This window comes from Egretta garzetta, unplaced genomic scaffold (genome assembly GCF_000687185.1).
Source record: "Egretta garzetta isolate BGI_Z169 unplaced genomic scaffold, ASM68718v1 scaffold246, whole genome shotgun sequence".
NCBI classification, from domain to species: domain Eukaryota; kingdom Metazoa; phylum Chordata; class Aves; order Pelecaniformes; family Ardeidae; genus Egretta; species Egretta garzetta.
The window spans coordinates 36,731-63,588 of NW_009259976.1; the positions used below are offsets into that span (position 1 = coordinate 36,731).

General features: G+C 47.5%; 1 protein-coding gene across 1 annotated transcript in view; it reads right to left on the reverse strand.

Annotated features, from left to right (window-relative positions):
• Positions 1-10,674: 10,674 nt before the first annotated feature.
• Positions 10,675-26,858, reverse strand: part of SLC22A23 (solute carrier family 22 member 23) — a 96,222-nt gene continuing 80,038 nt past the window's right edge. Inside the window, exons 6-10 of the mRNA XM_009640387.2 lie at positions 25,544-25,646; positions 22,189-22,421; positions 19,500-19,532; positions 17,667-17,790; positions 10,675-11,032 (exon numbers count right to left, since the gene is read on the reverse strand). Of these exons, the coding sequence (XP_009638682.1) occupies positions 10,675-11,032; positions 17,667-17,790; positions 19,500-19,532; positions 22,189-22,421; positions 25,544-25,646 (851 nt within the window). The remainder of the gene's footprint in view (positions 11,033-17,666; positions 17,791-19,499; positions 19,533-22,188; positions 22,422-25,543; positions 25,647-26,858) is intronic.

A 26,858-nucleotide genomic window follows, 5' to 3' on the forward strand; every position in this document is an offset into this window, starting at 1 on the left:
GTCACGTCTTGCCCCTTTTAGCCCCCCCACATTCCCAGAAGTTCTGCCCCGGAAACTCCCCGATCGTAGAACCATGGAATCGTTTCGGTTGGAAAAGACCTTTAAGATCATCGAGTCCAACCATTAACCTAACGCTGCCATCCCGCCACTAAACCGTGTCCCTAAGCACCTCTCCCAGATGCCGGCGTTTGGGTCTTGACTCTCCCTGCCGCGCGGTAACGGGCACCTCTCGGGCTGCCTCCGTTTTCAGCGCTGGTGAGAGCGTCCCGCTATACACCCCGTGCAATGCCGCGGTAGCCAGATTTCTGAATCTGAATGCCAGCTTCCAGACTCCTGTATCTCTAAAAAAAGAAGCCTGGCCTAATGCATCCCAGCACCCTCGCATCTCTGGCAGCTGCATCATGCTGGTTACTCATCATTACCTACCAGTAACCAGTGCAGCTCCAACTGGTGAACTGTTTAAGTACGTCTTACGGAGTTTCAAATGCAAGATGCTGGGCTGCTCAACCTCCTCTTACGTCTGTTGCTTCAGCTGGAAAGGCCACACAATTCTTGAGCTGCGCTACGGGGCCATGCGTCCTGAGTTTGCAGCATCAGGCGGTTTCGCCGGTCTCCACCTACTTCATGGCCACTAACGCCTGTATAAGAGAAGGATCAGTCGCGAGACTGATCTTTGAAAAACAGTACTGGTGTCCTTTCTCCATCCTGAGAGCTTACCTTTTAATAACCACTGTTGTCGTCTCCCCTGGTGGCCGCTCGTTCTCTACGTACTGGGTTCAATTATTTCCACTTCAAGCAATAATTCTACGGGGTACTGTATAGCGTGATTTCTTTATGTGTAATTAGTGTGTTATTCTTAAAAAGTCAGTCAGTAAAAATGGAGTCAGAGAGGGTTTTGGATAAAGTGTAACGCTTTATTCCATTTTCTGTTTGGTCTCCTCATTTCTTCTGAATCTTGCTCTGAGCTTCTGTGCCGCGTTGGAGTCCAGCTAACAAACAGCTCTAAGTTGTCTTGGTGATTCCCACCCCCTCCCATACTTTTTTTTTTTTTTTCTTTTAGCACACGTGCTATCTTCACTCCGAAAGATATATTACAGGTTTCATAGCTAGAGTTGGTAATAACTTGTCATTTCTTGTATTAGTTCTTTCAGTGTTCTAGGATAGAGGCTGTCCGGGTCATCTGATTTTTCTCCCAGTAAGTGGTCTAAGTTTTGCTGCCTTTCTTCTTTTTTTTTTTTTTTTTTTTTTTAAGGTCCTTTCCTCATTTACGTTGCTAATTTCACATACTTTGTTACTGACAGCCGATAGTGTTGCTTGGTACCAGGCTATCAGTTACTCTCTATCCTCAGAGCATAAGGCACCTTCCTATTTTCTTTCTGCTTGTGCTTTAAGTATCTCAGTAGTTGGCCTTAAGCTTCCTGTGCCAGCTGCGGCCCAGCTAGGCTTTTGGGCAAAAAAGTTGCTCTGAAGTTGCGCCAGGGCAGGTTTAGGTTGGACGTTAGGAAAAATTTCTTCACAGAAAGGGTTGTCAGGCACTGGAATGGGCTGCCCGGAGAAGTGGTAGAGTCTCCATCCCTGGAGCTATTTAAAAGATGGGCAGACCGGGTGCTTAAGGACATGGTTTAGTGGTGGGATGGCAGGGTTAGGTTAATGGTTGGACTTGATGATCTTAAAGGTCTTTTCCAACCTAAACAATTCTACGATTCTATGATTCCTCTGTATTTGTGCCATCTAACCTCTGGGTTGCAGTTTTCCTTGCTGGTCAGTCCCTTTTATATTCATTATAGATCTAATTCTTGCTGCTCGTGCTATCCTGCTTAAGGTATACTGTACTGAGGAGGGCCTGTAGACCCTTTTCACCTTCAGCTGGAAAGAGAAAGTCAGTAATATGCTTCTGGCTTTGAATAATTAGGTGCTTCCCCTTCACCTGATCATAACCGAGTTTTGAGAAGAGAAACAAATCTTCTTTCTGAAATCCTATGCCTTAGTTTTTAGGCTTGCTTTTGTCAGTCCAGCAATTTAAGTCGGCTCATGGTCACTTATTCCAAAATGGATTATTGTCCTGAAACCATTGCATCTGCAAGATCATCACTAAGCATCTGTGTATCTTCTTTGTTTCACAAAGTGCTCAGTAAGGAAATCTGTCTTCCGCCTTGACTTGAAATACCAAGCTTTGCTGCTACTGGTAAGTTCTCCTCTGGGAAATTAAATCCTTGTTACTCCCACAAATTCTGTGGTAACAGAGATGCTATTCACAGCCAAGTCTGACTCGTAGCTGCACTTCCAAGGTAGCCTTTTTAACCGTCCTGCCATGTGGTAATCTTCAGGCAGACAGTGTCTTTTTTTTTGGTTCCCTCCTGCTGTGCCCCCCCCCCCCCCCCCCTCCATTCTGGTCTTCGTTGGCACAAACTCAAGTAGCATACGATGCCATTTGAACACAGGTATTTTTATTTCTTATACTTCCCAGTCACATTTCCTCACCTGCCTTTTATTCCTGCAATGTCAGGTTCCATGCCCCGGAGCAGGAGTTCCAGCGCTGCTGTGCATCAGTGTACGTGTTCTCCTGGTGTTTTCTTTAGGGCCTGGTAGGGGTCTGAGCCAGAACACCTGCATTTGGCGTTACTGCCTCTGTCTTCTCCCTTATTTCAGGGTTGGCTCTTTTTCTTTGCTATTGCTGAAGACACATCTGCCATGTTGCTATTCCTCTTTCTGTCTAATATCCGTTTATGTTAGGTGCAGGGACTGTTTCCTGCCACCCTGTACGATTGCTGTGGCCCGAGATGTGTCTCACTAGTCAAGAAACGCAAATCCTAAAAGATTGTTTCCTGTAGGTTAGCGGGTTCCCATTCTTGAGACAGCCTTGTCCGTTAGTGCCTCCCTTACCTGCATATCCTGAAATCAATCACAGCTCTTTTGGTCGCAGCGGCTGCTGAGTGGCTCCATGTCTTCATCTTCCCTCTGTAGGGACTGGCAGGCTCGCAGTGAAGATCACCTCAATCTCTTCTTTGAGCCTTTCCCAGCCGGGCACGGTCCCCCCGCCCCGGGCCCGTACCCTATCATCTCCCTTCCACCACAAATGGTCTCCAAACTTCGTCCTAACACTCATTCTCTCCATTCTCCTGCTCCCACTGGGATCTTCAAGAATCTTCTTCAAGACTTCAAGCCTTTGCCTTGTTGTAGGAGCAGGTCTGTGCTGCCATAGTGCCTCCCAGCACATCCCGGACGATGGGCTGCCAAAGTGGCTTTTTCCCTGTTTCAAGGGGCTGGTTAGTAGCCAGGTTGGGTGGGAAGCAGCCCTGCTGAAGGGTTTCTTTTTTAGGTAAGTCTTGTCTTTTGCAGTTTTCTGCTTCAGTCTGAAGTTGCAGATGGTCTTCTGTGGACGCGTAAGATCTTCCCTCTTCTGTCCTTCTGACAAGAGTCCACGTGTCCAAATGAATCCGCAGGGAAGCGGGGACAGAAAAGGTCCCACTGGGAGCGGAGCTCCTCGAGGTCCTCAGCGCAGGCAGCCCTGAGGGATTCACAGTGTTCCCAGGAACTGGAACAGCATCCCAGAGACTCAAACAGATCTTACACCAACATTCATTAAGAAGTTAGTTTTGATGCTGCAGTATAAGGTGTAGCTTCGTTAGATAGGATAACGGTATTAATTAGTTCAGGATTAGCATTACATTCATTTAGGGCATGATAATGAAGTACTAGTGCTTACAAAATATGCTGCTTTATACCACGAAATCTGGCGCCAAGCAGGAATTTTTTTGCAATCAGAGCAACGTGGTGCATTATATCAACGCTCTGTAGTGCCAAGTCTTAAAAGGCAAATGAGTCCTTGCATTTCAGAAGCAGCTCTACTTGCTAAGCCAGGGAGCTGGTAACCTCTTGGAATGGCATATGGTAAAAAATTGACTTGCATAATGAGAATGCCTCAGAAGTGCTGTTTTAAGTGCATTTTATGTGTGTATATGTAGGTTTCCTGTAGTTGACTTTGCCATTTAAAAAGGATTGAGATATTAGGAGTTCTGGTGTCTTTTTTTTTTTAATTTTTAAAATTCAGATGATATTTTTGAATATTCAGCAGAACAGTCTGATTTCTCCCCGGGCTCGTCAGCTTCCCAGCTCATTCCCCGCCAGGAATATCTCGTGACCCAAATACCATTTTTTGTCTTCTATTTTCCATAACTCAAATTAAATTTAGTGCCTATTTTCCTCTACAGTGCTTACATTCTTCACAAAGTGTAAAAGGGAGTTAGAGATTGGCTGTATTACTGGGGTAAAATCTAAGCAGGACTCCACTTTATTTATTAAACACTTCTTGGTGTTATCTGTGCAACTCCGATAATTAAGTCTGCCTGCCCCAGTGGACATTATTTTTGTCACTGTTAATTAGCTCTGTCATGGAAGGCAGCTCTTAATTTTGTAGCACCTCTCACTAAGTATTTGTCATTACAGTAGCCTGGAACTTGTGCTTGGCTTCATCGTATTCAACCCGGGCTCTCCAGCCTCTTGGAGTGTTCACGGACGCCTTGCAAATAAAGGTGAAAGGAAACAGAATTATTAACAGCAGGTTTAGACAAGAGCGCTGCACGCTTCTGGGCCTCTTTAGGGGTTCATAGTAAAACAGAATTTGTTAATGTGTTTTTCACAGCGCAGACTTGCCAACTCAAACTAAATTTCAGTGCTAGGAGTCCACTATAGTCTGTGGTTTCACTCATACTGTACGATATAGAAGAAGCATCCAAAATCCACTAAAAGCACTGCGAGGCTTTCCAGTGACCAACGGCTTTTTGCATCAGGCCAAAAACTAGTCGATAGTCACCAGGCTTATTATATTGCCCATTTCAGTGACGTGCGTAGTTTCACTCAACGTGCCAATGCCCAGGTATTTTTGTTCCGCCGTTCCTTTATAACTGGCTCTAGCGTGACAGGAACGGAGACTGTTGCCTCAGAAATCTGCATGATATGGCTTTTTGAAAGGCTTGCTACAATATTATCATCATCACCGCTTTTACATAAGAGCAAACTGTGGCTGAATACTCTGTTTTGTGTTTCAGCCAGCAAGACCAAAAAACAGGTATTTGTCAGCTACAACCTTCAAAACACAGACAGCAGTTTCACCCTACTCATAGAAAACAGGATCAAAGAAGAAATGATGGCTTTTCCAGAGAAGTTCTGACTTGGCATCATTATGAAATAACCCCAGTTTTTGTTTTAGAAAAACTGATTGCAATTTTCACACTGACATTAAGTTAGTATATGTTTTGTATTTTGACTGAATTTGCAGTTGTTATTAAATATAGCTGGACCTAAATAGAGTTGGACCCAGTGGTGGTTTTTTTTTTTTTTTTTCCAAATTTGCTACCGTCTTAAGCAGGGGACAGGTGAGTAGAATAGAAAATACGCTGCTACGTGAGAACATCATTGTAAAAGTGCGTGCGGTGTCTGACCTGCCTTCACTACCAGGATCTGCTGGGAAATCAGTTCCAGATTCTACCTGTACAATTGATCTACTATCTAGTAGCAGTATTGAACATAGTATTGTGGCTTTCAGTGTTCCAATAAAAAGAAAAAAAAAAGTGGTTTTTGTCTTGAAAAGCTTAACAGAAAATGAGCATTACCGTGCTCCATCTTCTTAGCCCCTGTTGGTTGTAGTACTAGTGCTAAACACTGGATTTGCTTCCATCTCTTGGGCACTGAGAATACTAGAAGGGTTTCACAAAGGGGTTTCTGTACATCCCTTGAGGGCTATGTAGAAGGAAAAAGCACAGCTTGAATTTTGGAGCAACAGATAAATCTGTCAGGCTGCTAGAAGAGCATCATGTATGTAAATTGAGCAAACTCATTAGAAAAACTCAGCAGTCACTACCACCACCACAAAGCCATCTTGCTGCTGCATCTCTGGACTTGCTTTTGGATAGGATCCTTTCAAAGAACGGTCCATGTGCTGCTTCGTTCAATGAGAAAAGCAGCCAACAGTTCGCTATACCAAAAAACCCCCCCAAACCAACCACAGAGCCGATGGCGCGGTGACTGTTTGCAGCTGCCTATAATGTGCTGTGGCACCCCACCTACTATTCACAGCAATTTGGAGGAACACCAGGCATAGCAACCAGATGAGCTGCTCCAGGTTACACCTTTTGCATTGCATGTTGAGCCCCGACTCAGACATAAGTTTCTGGTAACAATAAAAGCTGCTAGTGCTGCTGCCAGACAACTGTCCTCGTGAGCTACAGAAAACTGATGAACTTACCTTGCTGCGGCACCGTGATCAGCCACTAAAACCTGGAAGCGAGAGGTTGCTGGTGTAGAAGGTGCAACCCCCGATGAGTCTCTGGTTCGAAAGGGTTTGAACGCCCAGCGGCTTCGATGTTGCGGATTTGATGTGGGCGCAGAGGGCCCTTCCTTACCTGTGGGAAGAGCTGCCGGTCCCTGGCCGTGACTGACTATACAGGATAATTAGTTGCAAATCAATGTGCTGATTTAATTAGGCTGATTTACAATCAGCTCATTCTGTTTGCTGAAGCGTCACAGACATTAGCTGCTGCTGGGCTGTTTTGGAAGTTGCTGTGAGGGAGCCAGACCAAGGAGAGCAAACTGATGGGACAACGTCATTTTATTCTGTACATTTACATACAAAGTTCTTTTCAGTAGGTACAACAGATGTAACATCATGCAGACATTTAGCTTGTAAGACTGTTTTCAGTACTTGATTTAAGCTTGTGCTATGAGGAAGCACCACCAGACTACTCATGATCAAAACATACAGTAACACGATTCTTTAAAACTTCATCAGAAACTGAAATGGGGAGGGAGGTCTCACCCACTAGACATAACACACCCCACTCCTTTCCCAAAACATTTTACACGATACATTTAAAATGAGGTTTGTCATTTTATTTTTCTTACAAAAAAAAAAAAGAAAATAAAAAAACCCCAAAGAGTTACAGTGGGGGAGATCACCCCCCCACTTAAATAGTGTTGTCTTATGTGCCAGCTACAGGCGCAACTTGACTTGACATTCACAGAGTTCAGTTAATGGCACTTCTGCTTCCAATTTGGTGACCTTTAGTGTTTGGCTCCAGGAAGTGGCAACAGTTAAGTAAAATAGTTCCATTAAAAAAAAATAAAATAAAAAAAAATAATAGAAAAGCCTGCTCAATGAAACCAAAAAGTAGATCGCACAACCCCCTTTCTGAGTGGCCGCAAAAACACTTGCAAGCAGGCGACTGTCGTTATCCATTTGCAGTGTGTCTGGCAACAAAAGCAGTACTGAAACCTTAAAAGGGGACAAAACCCCCAAGATCAAGCATAATGTCACTTTCACATTTTTGTTTAAACGTACAAAGATGGAAGGAAAGCCCTTAAATGGTAAACCCAAAGAAAAATCCACTGATGTGGTTACTGAAGGTTCACAGAGAAAGGCCAGGATGGACAGGACAGCTTTGACTGCTCTCCCCCGTTGCGGTGGCCAGAAAGAGCTGCCTGAGAAAAGCCTTCCCTGGTGATGGCTGCAGCGGAGACGCGGCCGAGGAGGCGATGGTGCGGTGGACTGGGACCCCAGCGGGGAGCCCTGTCCCGCCGCAGTGGACTAGGCAGAGCAGGGTAACCATCTCCGCCTTCTGCCCTCCTGCATCACCTGGTACCCGACTCCTCCCCACAAGGTGCTCTGAGCAAAAGCTTTCCAACTCTTGTGAGCACGTGTGGGGAGGAAAAAAAAAATCAAACCAAAGACCAAACCCAAAAAAATTTTCATCTTTTCAGGAAAAGGAGCAAAACTGGAGCTGCCAAGGCAAGAAATGACTTTGTGTTTTATTGTCATGACAGAGGCAGAGGGGCAGACCAACTCGAGAAGCTGGGGCTCCCCATGTTGTAGAAGATCAGTACCAATGACCTGATTTCAGGCAAAAAATCCCCAAAGCAGCAAATCAAGTCAATTTCATAAGAACTTTTAAAAACATAAATTGCTGCATGTTCCTGTCACCTAGTTTGTTTATAAATGTTGATATGTTTAAACAACCATTCTCTTCCCTGGGCCCCTCTGTCATCAGAGCACAACCACCAGACTAGGAAACGATGAAGCGCTGTGGACAAGAGTGGTGAGCACACCAGGACCACCAGCAGTGCTGGAAGCTGCCGGTTCTATAGGCCTGCGGATGGTCTATGAGAGCCGTACCGTAGCTCGAGCACACAGACCGCGAACAAAGGAGCTGCCGGCTCCGTGGCACGATGGATGGCAGGATGCCGCTCTCTGCCTCTGCACTTGCCCCTGCTCCTCCGCTTCCAGGCCATTTTCCATTAAGACTTGTTTTGCTCCTTCGATTTTTTGTTGTGGACCCACTTTTTCCGCAATCCCTCCCCCCCACCCCAAATGCGTGTGGCTTGCGACAAGCATCTCATGTTGAAGGTGAAGGTTATTGCACAAATTTGGCACGTGAATACTGCACGAATGGGGAAGGCCTGGGTTTCTCCCTTAGGTGAACACAGACTGCGGAAGTCTCAGCGCAGAACAAAAAGAGAAGGAGCTGCGCTCAAGGTCGACAATAAAACTTGAGCGTAGGGAAGATCGGGCTCTCGCCGTCACAGCAAGTCTAGCAAAAGTGAGAAAAAAAACCAGTGGTGTAACTTTGGGCAAAACTACCATCAACTGGTCCAGTGTTTCTTACCAGGCCCAAGAAGAACCCGAATGTCCACATCCTCTGTACAAAAATTAGCAGCTTTAGGACAACATTGTTACTCTGAACACAACAATCTCTGCTGCTTCTGCAGGTCTACCCGTCCCCTTGCACTTGTCAGCGGCTGCGCTACTTGCTGCATGGCCTGCCGGGGAGCGTGTATCTCTGATTTATTGGGGCCTGTAAGAGGACATCGGCAGCCTAATGGAGGATGGAAATTGTTAGGTACAGTAGTTAATCGACAATATATACAGCAAAGAAGGAAGGGGGAGGGAAGGTAGAGGGGGAAAGTGCAAACGAGCGCTTTCCATGCGTACGAACGCAAGATGTACATCAAACAAAGTGGCAATCATATGGACACTCAATACAACATCGACATCCTGCTGCTCTGTTTGAACGTCTGCACGACCAAGCAATCACAAATGGATGGCCTGAGTGAGAAAGGAGAAGAGGGAGGGAGAGCGGGGAGGTTCACTACAATGCAAGAAAGCCATTTGTTTACAGAGTCCTTGCGCTGAACTGGATCCTCATGATATTCACCCAGTGAGAACCAAAAGATGATGGCCAAAGGAAATAGTTGGTTCGGGGGCTGCAGGAGAGAAGTCAAATGGCCACTATCAAAGTGCCACCTGCACAGTAAGAGGCAAAACGGATGTTCACTTTGCTTAGTCTAGACTAGGATTGATCCAATTTCAGTAAATTTCTTTTTTTTTTTTTCCTGAATGAAAATCCTACAAGAGCAGTTGGGGAAGGGGGGAAATCTGGGCGAGTTCACTATATATTCTCGGGTCAGAACCAGAAAACATCTCTAAAAGCCCCGAGGTGGCCAACAGCAGACCATAAGTCATTAGGCACAGGCTATCAATTCATTTCTTTCAAACAGTCACTTAAGCATTTTGTCCACTTAAATTGAAAACAAATCCCATGGTTCTAAAAACAGGTACGGCAATGCCAGGACACTCATTTCCCAGGAGTGGGAATCCCAGCTGCGCTACCTTTTGGAATAAAGTATAGATCGTAGCCCATGCTCTTTATGTTTTGGCCCTGCTGGTCTATGCTCTTCTCCTGGAGCAGAGACAATCAGAGATTCTGAGCCATCCAGTAATTAAAGCCATTCTCAGCAAAACTAATTCTTGCATCATTGATCAAATCATTTGCATCATTTACATTACTAATAAAGACCAGTGGGAACCATCTAAAATAGATTAATGGACTCTTGAAATGCAGAAGGCTGATTCTCATTGAAATATCAGCTTGTTTGGGCAGGGTTTTCTTCACTGCATTTGGTGGGGAAAAAAAAAGTACTAATTTAGAAAGTAACTTTTAAGTGTACATGGGCTATAAAAACAACAAAAAGCTGCCTAAAATGCAGTCAGAGTCACAACAGGTTTTGCTTTTTTTTTTTTTCTCTTCTTTTTTTTTTTTTTGGTGTATACAAACACAGCAAGCAACCTGGGTGCTTGGACTTTCTAGACAGGCAGAAGTATGTTGCCCAAGTCTAAATTTCAGTCAATTCAACTTTGCCGTGGATCCCTCTTTCCTTTAAAGAAACACAAAAGCAGAACAGAAAACATCCCACCCCCCCATGGTTTCTTTCTTGGAATGGCTGCACCTCTTATAATAAGATGGCTTCATTTTTTGTGATCTATGAAAGGAAAAGGAAATAAAGTGCTTCTTGAGAATAAATCAAAATAAATATACATATTTAATGGCAGGAAAAAAAGTTCTGAAGGGCTACTTCCAGCCAGGTCTTTTCTCAGATGAGTCTTTTCCCCCATAACTTTTTCAAGAGCAATCTGCACAACAGTTGAAGTTGCTTTAGCAGCAGAGTTGAATTCCCCCAAGTCTGTGTCTGCTCCATCACTGGTTTGTAAAATCTGTGCAAAACACCTTTGCCCAAAGTGCTGCTCCTCCTGCACAACAGCATCAAATAAAATACAAAAGAAAGAGGAGAAGGAAAAAAAAAAAAAACCAAACAAAAAAAAGAAGGAAAAAAAACCCCACCCGGTTACATTGACTTCATCCCGTTGGCAGTGGTGTTCTCCGAGATCCCGTCACTCACAGCTGCCGAGTCGTGGAGGCCGGAGTAATCCTTGAGTTCAGAGTTTGTCAGGAGCAGGGGCTGCTCCCCCTTCTTGTGCGGCAGGAGGGGCTGCCGGGTGTAATGTTCCCCATCCGGGATGTTCTCGGGCAGGTTCTGGTTCTTGCTTTCCGGCAGCAGCAGGATGCAGATGATGCAGATGAGCGTACAGCAGGCGAAGATGACGTGGTGGAGGAAGTAGCCTTTCTGGTTGTGGAGCTCCATGATGGGGGCAGTCAGGCGGCCGAAGCCCGCGCTGGCCAGGACCAGCCCCAGCCCTCCTCCCCTGCGAACACAACAGAGGTGAGAGCCCGGCCCCGCAGCCCGCTCCTGCCCGCGCAGCCCCATCGGCACCGGGGCAGGGGAGCCCACAGCCCGGACGGGTCCCCCAGACTACGCCCCTGTCTGGCACACACCTGGGCATCCGAAATCTCTAAAGGCAAACCTGGTTTGCTCACAGCTCTCGTACTGCGCAGTTACTCCAGGAGAGAGTTGCTTTGCTGTTGAAGGTCACTGCTGCCTATTTGCCTCAGTGTGGGGAAGTAACCATACTCACATAAGTATCTTTTCACACCCATATAACTGCCCCCATATACGGAGAAGAGGAGCTTTATCATGTGAACGTGCAGACAGCCCTTGAAAGTATTCCCATTTCCAAGCATTCCCATATTCAGTGAGGGAAAACCAGATTTTGGTTAGTACGCCAGCCTTCTCCAGCTTAGACAGGACACACCAAGAAGCAGGAGGTGCAAAAGTCAATTTTGGCTGTGTCTAAAGTATCTGGCATCAATCAGCAGCAGAGGCAGGAGATCAGACTTTACAGACCACTGCCTCGATCCATTATACCAAATACTGAGTGCTGAAATACTTTCTCCATAAAAACATGTTGTGGCTGGAACCTCTCAACCAACTGATGTTGTAATAAAATGTGTAATTTTCAGAGAAAAAAGAAAAAAGATAACATAGCTAGTGGTCAGAATAGGAGAACAAGAGTTGGGATTCATCTCACAGACCATGTAATTCACTGTACCAGTTGAGGTAGGTCCCTTACTTCACTCTTTCTTGCTCCTCTTAGAATCATAGAATCTTTTAGGTTGGAAAACACCTTTAAGATCAAGTCCAGCCATTAACCTAACCCTGCCATCCCACCACTAAACCATGTCCCTAAGCACCTTGTCTACCCATCTTTTAAATACTTCCAGGGATGGGGACTCAAGGACATGAGGCCATTTCCTCTCGTCCTATCACTTGTTACCAGGGAGAAGAGACCGGCCCCCCATCTCGCTACACCCCCCTTTCAAGCAGTTGTAGAGGGTGATCAGGTCTCCCCTCAGCCTCCTCTTCTCCAGGCTAAATAACCCCAGTTCCCTCAGCCACTCCTCATCAGACTTGTGTTCCGGACTCCTCACCAGCTTTGTGGCTCTCCTCTGGACATGTTCCAGCAATGCAACGTCTTCCTTGTAGTGAGGGGCCCAAAACTGAACACAGTATTCCAGGTGCAGCCTCACCAGTGCCAAGTACAGGGGCACGATCACTTCCCTGCTCCTGCTGGCCACACCATTCCTGATAAAAGCCAGGATGCTGTTGGCCTTCATGGCCACCTGGGCACACTGCTGGCTCATATTCAGCCGGCTGTCAACCAGCACCCCCAGGTCCATTTCCACTGAGCAGCTTTCCAGCCACTCTTCCCCACGCCTGTAGCATTGCATGGGGTTGTTGTGACCCAAGCGCAGAACCCGGCACTTGGCCTTGTTGAACCTCATACAATTGACCTCAGCCTATTGATCCAGCCTGTCCAGGAACCTCTGCAGAGCCTTCCTACCCTCAAGTAGATCAACACTGAAAAGGTTAGCATTGGTGAAATGCTTAAATTGTAATTAGGCAACTTTATAAAGTATTCCTTATGGCAGAAATGCCGCATAGAAGTGGCACCGCAGGCATTTCTCTGGGGTGGACCATCCCCTCCTCCTGCCGTAGCATGACCGAGGTCTCTGGCCAGCATCACCCTCAAGTGACTCATTTCAGCAAAATCTCTGAGAGCAGCAGCTTGTCCCTTATTTTCTGAAGACCCTGCTGCCTGCAGAGGGAGGTCTCCCCACGAGCTTAGTCGCTGGCACTCTGGCTCCTCATTCCCTCACCAAGCTCACCCGGGCAGCACGCGGCTCCTCCGGGAGATGCCATCTATTCCCAAACCCTCTGATGATCAGGTGGGCTTACAGGAAACAACTGCAGAAGGCAAATGAGAGGCTTTACATCAACTACTTGAAAATAAAAGTTTCATTGGCTGTTGAGCATAGAAATCACAGCGCTATACACCTACAAATGCCAAATTCATTCAGCCAACCGCTGTGTTAAAGCTAACCTTCACCCGGTCCTTTCCAAAATCCACTGCTGCTTACTTGATAGCTAAAGGGCAGCAAGCACAGGTTTCAAAAGATGCCCTTGGGACACTGACTGGATCAAAAATTCACGTATGTTCCTTCCTAATTCTCCAGACTCAGCAGAGCATCTTTCACAGACAACAGTGATTTCCCCAAATACTGCAAAAGCCCTTATTAAAAACTTGCCAGCTTTCCGACGGCAATTTAGAAACCCGGCTGAATGTGGCCATTGTGCAGTTGGCCTCCCTGCAACTTCATTAACACACTCACATGAGTAACCGACACAACCCGCCCCGAATGCATGGCAAATCACTCTCCAAGCTGGCTCCGGAGCAACAAAAGCCCGGCTCATTTACATCAGTGCTTGCTACGGCTAAATTGTATCTCAACCCCCCCAAGAAGGACCCGAGGTGGGTTTTAAAAGCCGCTGTAGAAGGACATCAAGCAAGCTGAAAGGAAACAGGAAAAGGCAACCACAAAGATGGCTCTGTCATGATGGGTCAGGCGGCTTCAGATTTGGAGGGGGAAAAAAAGAGTTTTTCCATATGACGTTAGTAATTAGAACAGGCGCTACTTTACCCAGCACCATCAAAGCTGGGCAGAAGCAGCCTTGAAAATATATTTTGGTATGCCTCCTGGAAGATGTTTTTTCATGTTAGACTATACTGCAAACATGAAAATGGCAAAAAAAAAAAAAAGGAAAACTGAAAATGCAGTCGGGAATTTTTTTTTTTGTTCATGTGCACATCAGGAAAATGGGCACGGGCCAAGAGAGGCAGCACCCTCATAATTCACGCTGTTTTTGCAGGCGTCACGGGGCAGCAGGTGGAAACCAAAACCAATTGGGGTGTTTTGGGGCACCTCTCCCCCCCACTACGAGGTCTCCCATGGCAGGGGGCCGGTGTCTGCAGAGCGGAGCCGAGGGAGGGAGTGATGGGGCTGCTGGCACCCACGGCGAGCCCCAGCTTCTCCCCTTGCACCTCCGCCTGGCAGCGGCTGCTGTGGGGGGCTTCCCCACGGCACGGCCCCACGGGTGATCACAGCCGCTTCCCTGACGCCTGCTCGCCCCACGGCAGCGAGGCAGGGTGGTTTGCGTGAGGCTTGCGGTCCTGAGATGGACAAATCGCAAAGGGACCTTGGTCCAAAATTTTGTCCTCAGAAAAGGCCTCCCTGTTCAACGGGGAGAATTTCCTCGCTTGCTACAGCAGTGTTTTTTCAGAAAGCAGCAAAACACCCTCACTGATGCTCTGTGCTTGAACCAGGTTAAACCTAAGCAAGGGGACTTGCCCTTCTCAGCACTGCTCAGGGGAGCAGAGAAATGTTCATCCTATCTTCGGATGGGCACTCATCTGCCTCGAGCAAACGGGTCGATGTGTGGCATGGCTCAGAGTACAAAAGAGCCAGAGAGCTTCTCAGGCTGGAGGAGGCTTTGGGAGAGCACCCACTCCAGCCTCCTGCACAAAGAGGGGCCAACGCTGAACTCAGACCAGGTTTTTAGGGCTTTGTCCTGTCAGCTCAGCCACTTCACCTCCAGGGATTTTCCCTGCCTTTCCCGTACATCAGCGGCCCTGTTGTGCGCTCAGTCCTCGGCCAGAGCTTCGGTAACATGCTGGGACGCACTCAGCCTCATGGGGCAAGGCACCACCTTCAAGAAGCCAGCCCTGGTTCAGGTCCCAGTAAACAGCACTGTACCCCACTGGAAATTTGGCTTGAGACAGCTATTGATGGGTAAAGCTCCTAATTTGGCCATAGCTGCCCACTCTTCATTTCTTTGGCTGCACGGGTGCAAATGAGGATGCAGAGAGAAAAAAAAACCTCAGACCTCTCTTCCATTTGGTAGTAACTGAGCATGCAGAGGATGGGGAAAGGACACACCATGCTCTCCTCAGCCTATTCCCATTTAGTAGCCCTGCATACTGCAGTGGTGTTCCCATCAAGAGTACTAGAGATGGATTATCGGCGCCACTTAGTGCTTAAATTCAGCATTTGGAGGGAGCTCTGTACAGAAGCCCCTGGGTATAAGGAACGGGTGAAGCTCCTGGTGAAGCCCTCCTACCTAGCACCCGGAGACCGGGGTGCAGGGCAAGAGTATGAAGGACCCCTCTGTGCCACCTGACAGTGTGGGACCTTTCTGATTTTGGAGCAGGTGGCACCTCGTGGCCATGAAGATGGCTGTTTTCCTCCTATGCTGCTGTAACCATTCCTCTCAACACCACAGAAGCAGCACTGGACGGGCGCTACAGCTCCTCTGTCACGCCACTGCTACCCTGATAATGGCAGTGCTCTTTTCCTCCCTCAGGGATCACAGAATCGTTTAGGTTGGAAAAGACCTTTAAGATCATCAAGTCCAACCATTAACCTAACAGTGCCATCCCATCACTAAACCATGTCCCTAAGCACCTCGTCCACATGTCTTTTAAATACCTCCAGGGATGGGGACTTGACCACTTCCCTGGGCAGCCCATTCCAATGCTTGACAACACTCTCAGTGAAGAAATTTTTCCTAATGTCCAAACTAAACCTGCCCTGGTGCAACTTGAGGCCATTTCCCCTCATCCTATCGCCCATTACCAGGGAGAAGAGGCCGACCCCCACCTGGCTACAGCCTCCTGTCAGGCAGTTGTAGAGGGGGATAAGGTCCCCCCTGAGCCTCCTCTTCTCCAGGCTGAACAACCCCAGTTCCCTCAGCCACTCCTCATCAGACTTATAAGACTTAGGGATTACAGGTAAAGGATTTGATCAGGGAAACCCCAGAGACGGCCCCAGTGCTCTCTGCCTCTCTTTTCCTTAAGGTTCCTTGAAATTCAACCAAAAGCATATTATTAAGATGGTCTGAAGCACTAAAGGGCATTCGAGGCAGTATTTTGGAGAACAGGTTATAAGGGAGCAGCCAGGTCCCACCGAAATGCAAGATGTAAGACATCTTAACCACACCTCTACCTGGGACAGGTTTATGCACCGTCCCGAGCTCCCCCTCCCCATTGCAGCCCTGAGTGGATCTTATCCAGGGCTTCATGGTGGTAGGACTGCAAAGCGCTGCCGAGTGTCATCGTCCCTATTAATGATTGGGGACCCTGAGGCCCATCCAGCTATTGTCACTCTCCTGGTGTCACCCAGCAGAATCAGGGGAAGCAGAATTCTGGCTCCCAGCCAGGATTTTGTCCCCTTCCCTGTAGCGACGTAAGTGATTTAAGGAAAAAAGCTTGCTAAGTTCACACCATGGATCTGACCCTACTTGGCAGATTCTCCTCTGGTTGACGTGGCCAATTCCTTATCTATATGTCTTTCAAACAGAGACAAGGAGAAAATTAAAGAGGCATAAAACCACCAAACTGACTGACATGCACATAAGTAAATAGCTGTTAGTGTTTCCGGCTGCTGTATAATCTCCTCACCACTCACTCTGCCTTTCCCTGTGGAAATAACGTTATCTGCAAAATACATTCACAAAGTCAGATAGCTTGGAAGAAAAGGCCATGGATCAAGGAGACTCTGGCTACTCAGCTGACGGTTTTGCCGTAACACTTCTGCAAAGTTATTGAAAAAGCGTATAACTTGGAGCAAAAAAAGAAAAAAAAAAAAAAAGAGCATCCTCTTCCCTCCACACTCCCTCCCTCCCACCCGTATGACCTACATTCCTGGGAAATTCAGTGGAGTCAGGGCAGAGTCCTGAATCCCTGTGGCATTGCTGAAAGCATAATCCAGAACACAAAAGCACAACCTTTCTGCTGTGAAAGATAACAATGAATACACAAAACGGTAGAAAAACCTGACTATACAAAGACATTTTATGGGAAGCTCTCCAGCGAAGATCACCTGCCTGATTTCTGCTATTGCCCAGGATGAAAGTGCTCCTCTTCAGAAAAACTTTGAGCCTCTGCTAAGACAGATCTGGGTGCAAAGAGAAAGATGACTTTGCCTGCAATAAAGGCGGCCCACTCACACTGGTGCTGCTGTAGGAGTGGCAGACCTGCAGAGCACCTACCTATACGCACCAAAAGCATTTAACACCACATGTTGCAACACCTCCTTTCCGCCAAAGCACCCCTAGAGGTGGCCTGATTAACCTGCCCTATGGAGGCAGGGATTGCCTGCACCTATGTCCTCCTCTGCACACCCGTGGAATTTCTCTTTTAATATCAAGCCGTAGGCTCACGTGGCCATCGCTTGCACAAAACCAGCTGCGCAAGCGAAGCAATAACACGGTTCAGCCGCACGATCCGGTTCATCTCAGCTCTGAAGACCGTACCGCACTGCAAACAAACGCCATCCATACGATGCCTGGCCCACTAATAATCCCCACGATGGGACACAAGGTGGAGCCATCGGAAACAAAGCCTCTCTCTACAGACAGGCATTTACTTAAGCAGGCTGACTGCAGCGACATTAAATGAAAGAGCGACCCAAAAATTGCTGCGAGGTCTCCAGTTATGGGGGATTTCCCCTCCTGTACAAAGCGTTAAGTTACACAGCCAGTTATCAATTAAATGAGGATCATTTTGTCCCCATCCTTTGAAGAGGGGGGCTCCAACGTCTCACCTGATTACTGTGGGTGTGATTTCAGCACAGAAGAACACACTGAGGCTTCCAACGGCATGCGAAGAAAACATACCCACAATGGAAAATGCGGTAGAAAATTTGTCTTTGACGCTGTCACTCATACCTGTCAAGACAAGTGTGTTCATAAAAAGTCAGAATGAGGCCAAACTTCCAAGGAAGAAAACAAGAAAACAGGCTTATGTTACTCATTCTCCCTAGACAAGAACTTGAGTCATTTCTGTAATACTAATTTAAAACTGGTATTTATAAAATCCATTCCCCAAGCACCCAAGACACAAACATACGTGGAAAAAAATCATAACGTCATGCCAAAAATGGCAGCGATTTCTGAATTATTTATGCCCAGCCACCACAAAAAGGTAAAACCCAAGAAAAAACACATCCTTGGGCAGTCTTTTAGGCACCAGCCACTTCCCTCCCACGTTTGACAGACAAGCGGAGGCAGGCAGCGTTCATCAAGCTGCCACACATCTGGCACAGCTCGGCTGGCTCAGGCACTGGAGAGGCTCGCGGGACAAGAGGGGAAAGAAACAAAAGTGCTCCCATCTCCGTGCTAAGACCCTGCATGCAATGGGTCTGCAAACTCTGCCATAACCCCCCGGCTCGACAGCCTTTGCCTGACAACTCTGGGCGAGAGTAAGCCGGTGCTAAGGACGGTGAAGCACTCCCCTATTCACCGTGTCCAGCAAGGCTGTTTGCTCAGTCATTTCGTGGCTGGGGGGGGGGGGAGAAACCCCAGTAAATCTAAACAAAGCTAAAGAAAACTGTCTGATGGCCATGATGACAATACATCCCTCATGTGACCTCCGCTTGCCACCTTCCGCGGGCAGGGGTGGGATATCTGACCCAGGGTTGTACAAGCTCACGTGCTCTGTCCCGGCCGGCGAGGAGGCCAAGTTGGTTGCAGAGGATCCTGCACCATACGTGGGGGACACGTTGTGCCTAATGGGAGCGCTGGGGAAAGGACTGGAGCTTTGCAGCCAACGCTCCCCACTTTCCTCCAGCTAAGTCCCACGATCTACCCAGAGAAAGGGCTGCTCATCAGTGCGCAGTCCCAGGCAGGTGCACTTTCTTGCTTGGATCCAACAAAAAGTAACGCCTGCTTTTGTTCTTGCTGAACACATCAGCTCTCAGGAGAGCAAAAGCTATTGGGAGCTCTTAGGTTACAGCTTCCAAAACACGCTACAGCCTGCTCAGGGCTAAGCCCTTTCTTCTGCAAGGCACCCCAAGCCTGGGGGAGAGAGCAAATACTGCCAGCAGGGAGTCGCGACTGCTCAGCAGAACAGACCTTGGAAAAGCCGGACAAGGACAGGTCCATTAATCAAATACAGGAGGGTAAATTTTGTTCCCCTGTAGCCTGGCACTGCATTGCTATTACAGTACTTCAGGCTGCGATAAGGTGCCCAGGGAAGTATTTTCTAAGGTGCCTAAGTCCCCTTATCAGAAGGGACTTGGGCGTCTCAGATCTTTCTGGAAAAGACCGAACTGGGAATGTTGCTTCTGAGAGGGAGGCTTTCTGAGAAAGCCTTGCCCCAAAATCTAAAAATAAATCTTGGGGGACCTCTGCACCCTCTCTTGATATGCAGAGGTTGAGTCAGACTATGTGGAGGGGATGCTACACCAAGGGGCTGTGTATAAACAACCAGGCCTGCCTATGAGCGGGGTCCCAAGGCACCGTGTAGAAGTGGGCTTTCCCCCTGCACCCCTCTGCGGCCGCAGCTCTGCTCTGGGTGCTTTGGCCCCAGCTTTTTGGATCTACCTGCTCCCAGGGGAGCTCTTCCTGCACGATGCAGACTCGTCTGTAAACCATACCTGAGTCTGGAAGTTGACTGTATTTTCCGATCACTGGATCCAAGACCACGGAAGTTAGAGTAGGATAAAAATAAGAGAGAAAGGGAGAGAAAACAAGAACATACTGTTGTTACATATTTCTTTATCCAAAGGAAAAGGAAAAATAAATAAAAAAAAAGGTAAATTCCACATGCCCTCCTAGCCCCCTATACAATTCCCCTTTCTCATGCCGCGACTGGCACATCTTCCCATGGCCACCAGACAGGACGTGCCATTTCCAGGCCCCTTTCAGCTGGAGGACAGCATGCTAATGAGAGAGCGATAACGAACGCAGCAGTAAAGCATTTTTAAGAGCCCCAGAATTACCACTGGGATTAACACAAAGGCCTCTTTGTTGTTAACGAAGGGGGAGAAGAGAAACTGCCCTGGTGCTGCAGCCCGGATGGAATGGCCAACAGAAACTTTAGTTAGAGAGTGGAACTCTGGGCATCAGCACCATTGCAGTGGTGGGAGACCTATTGTGGCCAAAACCCTGAGCTAGTGGTCCATGTGCCACGCTAGCCACCAGCTGCCGCGCGCCCTAATGGCAAAGGAGCACCAGGAAGCACTGAGCAGCAAGGGGAAGGGCAGCAGCATGAGCTGGGCGCAGCTCTGCTGGTGATCTCCCACCAGGCTCCTGCGACATCCCAGACGACACCCCGGGGTCCAGAGGAAGGGTTGAACACGGCAAGCCTCAAGGTCTGCCACAGGTTTGCTGCTGCTGGAGAATACTCCTCTCCTTCTCTCACTTTCCTCCTCAAATTCTGATTTAATTTGCTAATTACACCCAAATTACCTAAGCTAAAACATGCAGGAGGTTGAAAGAGATTTCATTATTGGCAGGGTCACCGCTTCTCCCCAAACGGTGTCTAGGTCTAGCTCTTCTGAGGAAGAAGGGGGGCATGGTGTAGAGCAGGAGGAGACGAGGATGACTTTCCCTCCTCTTCTCACAAATTAAGGGGTGAGGGCAGAGTGGGGAAGGCTGATGGCTGCATGGCACTGAGAGAAGTCTAGGTGGCTGCTCTTAGTTTTAGCAACTTTGCTCACGAAACCACCTAAACCCATTATGGAGAAGGTTGTAATGATTCCTACAGGGTATTCCTTCCTACCTTCCTCACACCTTTTTTATTGTTGAAAAACTGCAACTGGATTTTCACGGGTCTGGAGCAGACTAATGGCTCTGGCACACTTCTTCTCCACTAAGCAATTGCACGTTTATTACCTCAACAGCCTCAACAAACATCTGATATCCTTAAAAAAAAACAAAACGAGATGAATCTAGTGATCTAGTGTAGAGAGACCCCCACGGACACCACCACAGGAACATGGAGTTTTGGGAGGTCGCACACACGCACGGCGTGCATCTGCATGTGAATGGTCACAGTCTGTGGACGGGCTGGGGATGAGGTGGGGCCAGGGGGCTTCTCCCACTCTCAGCTGGGACTGCTGGACATGGTAAACATGTGCTCAAAGGGAATGTAAACACCTGTGCCAAGCTGGGAGCAAACACACATGATTTTGGAGTTTCCTCCATGTCATGAAAGAGGTTCCCTGTTTCCCTCCTACCCTCCCACAAATAGCGTGTTCTCTAAAGGTTAAGTTAGTAAGTGCTTTCAGGAAACACGTTCTGTAAATATGGACAATTCTTGCTGGCTTGGGGCTGGCTGCCTTCAGCATGCCGGAATGTGAAATCTTTCCATCCTCAATGCAAAATACTCTTTCACATTAAAGCCCTTAATTATTTCTAAACTTAGAAATGAAAAACAGCAACAACCAGTGATCTGGTGTTCGTCCCATATCCAGTTTGTCCAAAGCATGTCTCAGCCCACTTCCCCCTTCCTTGGGTGAGGTTTCATGGGTCACGGGTCTAAGGGCTGGCAACTATGAGAGTGGCAAAGCACATCCCACCTTCCTTCAACACCTCTCTGATCCATCAAGTTCAACTTCCTCAACCAACAGAAAATTAAGTCAAGGAAATAAAATAAAAAAAAGAAACTGTAGCAGTTTTAATAGCTGAAGCAGCTCAAAAGTGCCAGAGAAAGGTCACAGCCTGCAAAGGGGAAGGAGGGACACTCTTGCTTTTGGCAGGAACAATCCATCTGAGAAGCTGTGTCACCTCACAAAATCATGTGTATACGTTCACGTGGCCTATACATACACACCCTGTTAGAAAAGTAGGGCCTTTCAGCTGCATATTTCCATGCTACCTCTATATTACTTGCACGTAGCAAGATGCTCAGAGCAGGCAGAGGACATACACCTACCGCTTTAACTTCTGTTTGGTTTAGAGGCCGTTTGAGAACCAGAGTCAAGTGGGAAAGTTTTCCCTTCCCAATCCCTGCTCAGCTCTCTCTCCCAGAGGCTATTTCACTGAAATAAAATTAAAAGCATTGGTTTTTTGTTTGTTTGTTTTTAAGTGACAGCCCTGGAAGCAGCACCAATGCTCAATGAGCTTCACCACAGGGACTCATCCAGTACACAATGGCTTTTGTTAATGAACCTAAGACAACAAGTGTTCGGGGAATCCTTCATACAAATTCAGCTTCTTAAACTAAGCAGGTGTGCGGCACATGTCAAATCTGAGAAAGGCAAAGGAAATGCTAATGTTTCCCGGTCTCTTATTCACGTGCCAAACTAGTGTGGTCCCGAAAAGCTCTCGTCTCCAACTTACAGTTGAGAAGGCCCAGCTGCAGAAGCGATGCCAGGGCTGTAAGGATCATGAAAAGCAGGAGTCCTCCTCTCCTCCCCAGAAACCCGACCACCGGGCACATGGCCAGGCAGGATGCCAGCGCAATCCCGGCCATGGTGTAGTAGTCCGCATAGAAGTTGTGGGTAATGGCCATCTTCGCTTCGTGCCCCATCATGCTTTTCGCAAAACAGTGGTGTATGCCATAACCAGTCAGCCTAGGGGAAACGGGAGAGGGCAAGAGGGCATCATTGCTGAGAAGGCAGCCACGCACTGCAACGTCATCCAATATGGGAACACATTAATGCAGGAAGAATTTCCTCCGCTGCAGGAATACACCACCTAGTGCAAAAAGACTCATCTCGGGCTTCTAGGTGGTACTGTAGAAATAAGCAAGGATCAAAAGAAGCAAAAGAAAAACCTCTATTCATCCAGACATTCGCAGTCTACTGGCTTTGTTCATATAGCTGTTGCTCATGGTACGATCGGGGTATGAACAACTTCACAAGGACTCCTAGTGTCAGATTGGTTTTCCTGGTGCATTCCAGAACCCCCTATGTCGAGGAGGACATCTCTCTGTTCCCAGCGCATCCACCAACAGCCACAGAGCCAGGGCTGCTGTGAAGAAGCAGCCTCTGTTCTTGGACAGCAAAACACGGTGCGATACAGTTGTGTCCTCCAAGAAGACTCACCTGCCTGCGGCATTTGGTCATGCTAAAGATTGCATCTCACTTCCCAAGCTAGCCTGTTACAACTGAAAACCCCTTAGAAATGAGTATTTGATGTCACATGTGCTGCAGTGATCATTACAATCATGAAACAATAAGCCCTAAGTTGATCTACACATTTATACCACCTTTCAGCCATGTGTCTCCCCTTCTTTTAGAAATTTCTTCATCGTGCCAGTGATCGACATCTTGCCACTCCGTTTCACTCCTCTTTCTCCTGTCCCACCCTGCCCCCCCAAAAAAAGAAAAAGATGGAGGGGGGAGGAAAAAGGAAGGAGGGGGGAGGAAAAAGGAAGGAGGGGGGAGGGGCCTGGAGGTACAGAAGTCAGACAAGAAGCCCCATCATCCCTGACGTACAGAAGTCAGATAAGAAGCCCCATCATACCTGACATGGTGCAAAACTGGAGCAGAGCTGCTACGGGAGGTCAATGCTCCTAGTTGCCCCCATCACAGCACAAATACCCCTGCTGGGAAGGGCCTCCTGGCCCTGGCATTTAGACCAGACAAACCTCAGATCACAAATTAATTGTGCCTGACAGAGCGGCAGGCACAGATCCAGGTCTCCAAAAAATGAATGGCAGGTACGTTACACTGATGCACCTCTATCCTCCTAAAGGTCAGGAATTTGAAGCTCTGTCAGTGTAAACTGGATATTAATTTAAGCACAGAAACAGTTGAGGGAATATGCAATCGCTGAGGGCGTGGCAGCCCAGGGCCTGGGGAATTTCTCTTGCGATCTTGTGAATCAATGCTAGAGTTAAAAAATACACCCCCAGTACCAAACACCTTCCCCCCGATAAAAACTTAGCACAAGTACTTGCTGTTGCACAGGAATGTCATTTGCTTTGGATATCTAGATTATAACTGTCTCCTCCCATAAGAGAAATATTAATCAGCAAAACAATATTAATAAAAAGGCAGAGTTAACCAGTGTGTATCTTCTCTCTCTTCTGCGCATGCAAACACACTTGCTGGAGTTATTTAGGCCATAACCTATAAACTAAATCAATGTATCATTTGGATTCTACTTTTCAGCCTGCTTCCCCAGGAATTATTCTATTGTCTTAACTTGCTGAGCAGCTCACAACAGTTGCTTTTAAAACTAAATAAATTTATCTCCCTTGATGTCTTATCATTCCCTGCAAAAGGTTCCTTCTCCATGTTCCACACTACTAAAATTTAGCACAGTCCCATCTAACAGGAATAACAGAATTAAAATTAAATAGGTTTTTTTTTCCCCACCCCCTAAAAACAAACATGAAAGCTATTTCCTCAAACACGCATCTGCTTCATGCTCTACTTGGATGGCAAACAGCCTCTGTGTGCTATTGCCAGAAGTTATTCTTTGGGCTGCCTAGTTCTGGTTTAGGGAATTTCCAAATATGTGTAATTAAAAAGGGTGAGGGAGAAGGGGAGAATTCCCCATGCAAACATTTTTCATGAATACAGTTAACGCTGGCTATTAAATCCACCAGCTTAGCCTAAAAGGAAAACGCTGTTTCAGAACAGAGGAAGTCACCCACTGGTAGGTGGGAGAAAGACACAAACCCCATAAAACCAGAGTTGGTTCTCCAACCAGTAATGCTGGAGACTGACCCCTGAAGTCCGTGTGTCTCTGGGTGTCTGTGTGCCCGGCCCAGGGGCTGTCCCCTCTGGGTTATGAGCCTGTTAACGGGAGTGAAGGCTACAGAATAGAGCTCTGAAGTGATGAAGAAAAAGCCACAGGAGTGCTACATACTTCTAAACAGAGCAGAGGATGCAGGGTTTCCAGTCTTCTCCCCACCTCTCATTCGGGAAAAAAAAAAAAAGGGGAAAAAAAAAATCACAAAAGGAATTCAAATGGGCATTTTATAACACTGAAAAATTAGAAAAATCCACTGCCCTCCCAGAGGCTGGGTTTGCTTAGAGGTTAAATTTGCAGCCCATCTATTTCCTCTTTACAAGGTGCTCAGCTCTGGACAGAAGGTCTCAGAGCCTGTAACCTGTAAAGCCCTCGGGCAGGTGCCTGGTTTTGCTCAGGTAAGCGTGTCCAAGCCAAAGCTTTAGGACGCAGGCATCACGTTGGTCTGTGCAAGCCCGCACATTCTCCTTGTGTGCCCTGTACATGATTTGGGAGTGCTGAAGCACTTTGTAATCTGCTTTTGAAGACCTATCAAGGACAGCTGTTATACAAGGGAGCAGAGGCTTGTATTTACCATCAAGAAGCCTCTTCCTCCACAGCACAGCTATATCAGATGTAAACAACTTGAACTTGCATTCCTGGGGCATTAATGATTTCAAAAATCCCACCCGGGATGCCAGCAGCAGGTGTCTGCACCCATGCACGTGTACCAGCACGTGGCCGTGCGAGACCACTGGCGACAGCAAGGCACTTGCAGCACGGCACCCGAGAAGGGATGTGGTGCTGCTGCCTGAAACAGCCGATGAGTTCCCCCCTGTTCCCCATAAAAAAATAATTCCCTGCAACACCTGATGTTTTTCCAGGGTCATTTATCAGAGACATTAGCAAAGGGTCCCACACTAGGAAATGGAAGAGCTCTCCCATCATTTCCTATTACTGCTTCCAGTTCACCAACTACGCAACTATTCAAACAGAAGGAGATCAGACTTACGAGTTCACACACAATACCACGATGTTTTTCCACAGGTTCCTTGTTCCCACCACTTTAACAATGCAGACTTTCTTCGGTCTCCTGGTGATCTCCTTTTCCAGCTCTGAAACAAACCAAATCAAAATTATTCTTTCACTGGGGAGAACGAGAAGGAGAAGCTTTGCTTGTGAACTACAGGTATTCTGAGGGGTGTTCTGGAGAGCAGGATACTATCAATTACACTAACGGGAGCTACAGAAACGCTGAACCACCTGCCTGAGGTCCACCTCAGGTCCCTCCTTTTCTTCCAGGCTTCCCTTAACCTTCTTGGGGCTGAAGAACTGACCAAGAACTCCTTCACACCACAAACCTTCCACCAGTGTAAAACGTGCATGTAAAATGGGTGCAGCAGGGAGCCTGATCCCAACAAGCATGCTATAAGATTTCCTGAAGAACTTCAGGATTCTGTTAATTTTTAAGGCTCCCCCCCAAGGCAGGACACTGCTTATGCGGTTACAAGACCTGCTGCCCTTCTGCAACGCACACCTGAAAAGCCATGGAAAGGACTGGAGCTCAAACTCTTTTTTGTGGCAATCTTCTGAGGGTTGTGCAAATCCAGGTTTCAGAAAGAAGTGGCTAGGACACTATGTCAGCTCATGCTCTTCTCCCCTCCCCCATTTTGGATATTTAAAATTGTCCTGATGGATGTCTTAAACAGAAGACATTTCCTTAAAGAAAAATCCTCAGGCATCATCAGCTGAGATGTCTTTGCGTTTCAGAACTAAAGCCCCACCATGTCCTTAAAGCGCCGGGCAGCTGCAAGCTAACTTTTTGTTGCAATGCTACAGCGACACACCAGCCTCACAAATACTGCATCTGATATTCTCGTTGGCACGGGACAGTAACAAAGGGCACTGCTTACTTCCCAAATATTGTTAGGTTAGAGCTTGAACCCCTACCTAAGCGTGCCGACAGAACCACTGTTCCCAAACTACTGGGTCAGCGAAGCAGCTGCAAGGGCATAAGGTCTGGTAAAAATCAGAAGCAGCTGTGGCTTATTATAAAGAAGCATCACAAACCCAATGCGCTCCCGAGAGCGCAGACTTGGGCTGGGTTTTAGAGCAAAGACTTGCACTGCTGCTTTCTGGACTGACTGCATTGAAAGGCGGCAGCGTGGCCCTGTGCTGGGGCCGTGCACCCGCTCCCTGCGTGCGCGGGCAATTAGCCCGGGTGTCCTCAGTCGCCCGTGCTGGCCTGCCCCTTCCTCTGCCTTATTCCACTGAATAGCAAACTCTTTAAGAGATGGCAAGACAGGGAAAAATAAAAGCGAGCTGCG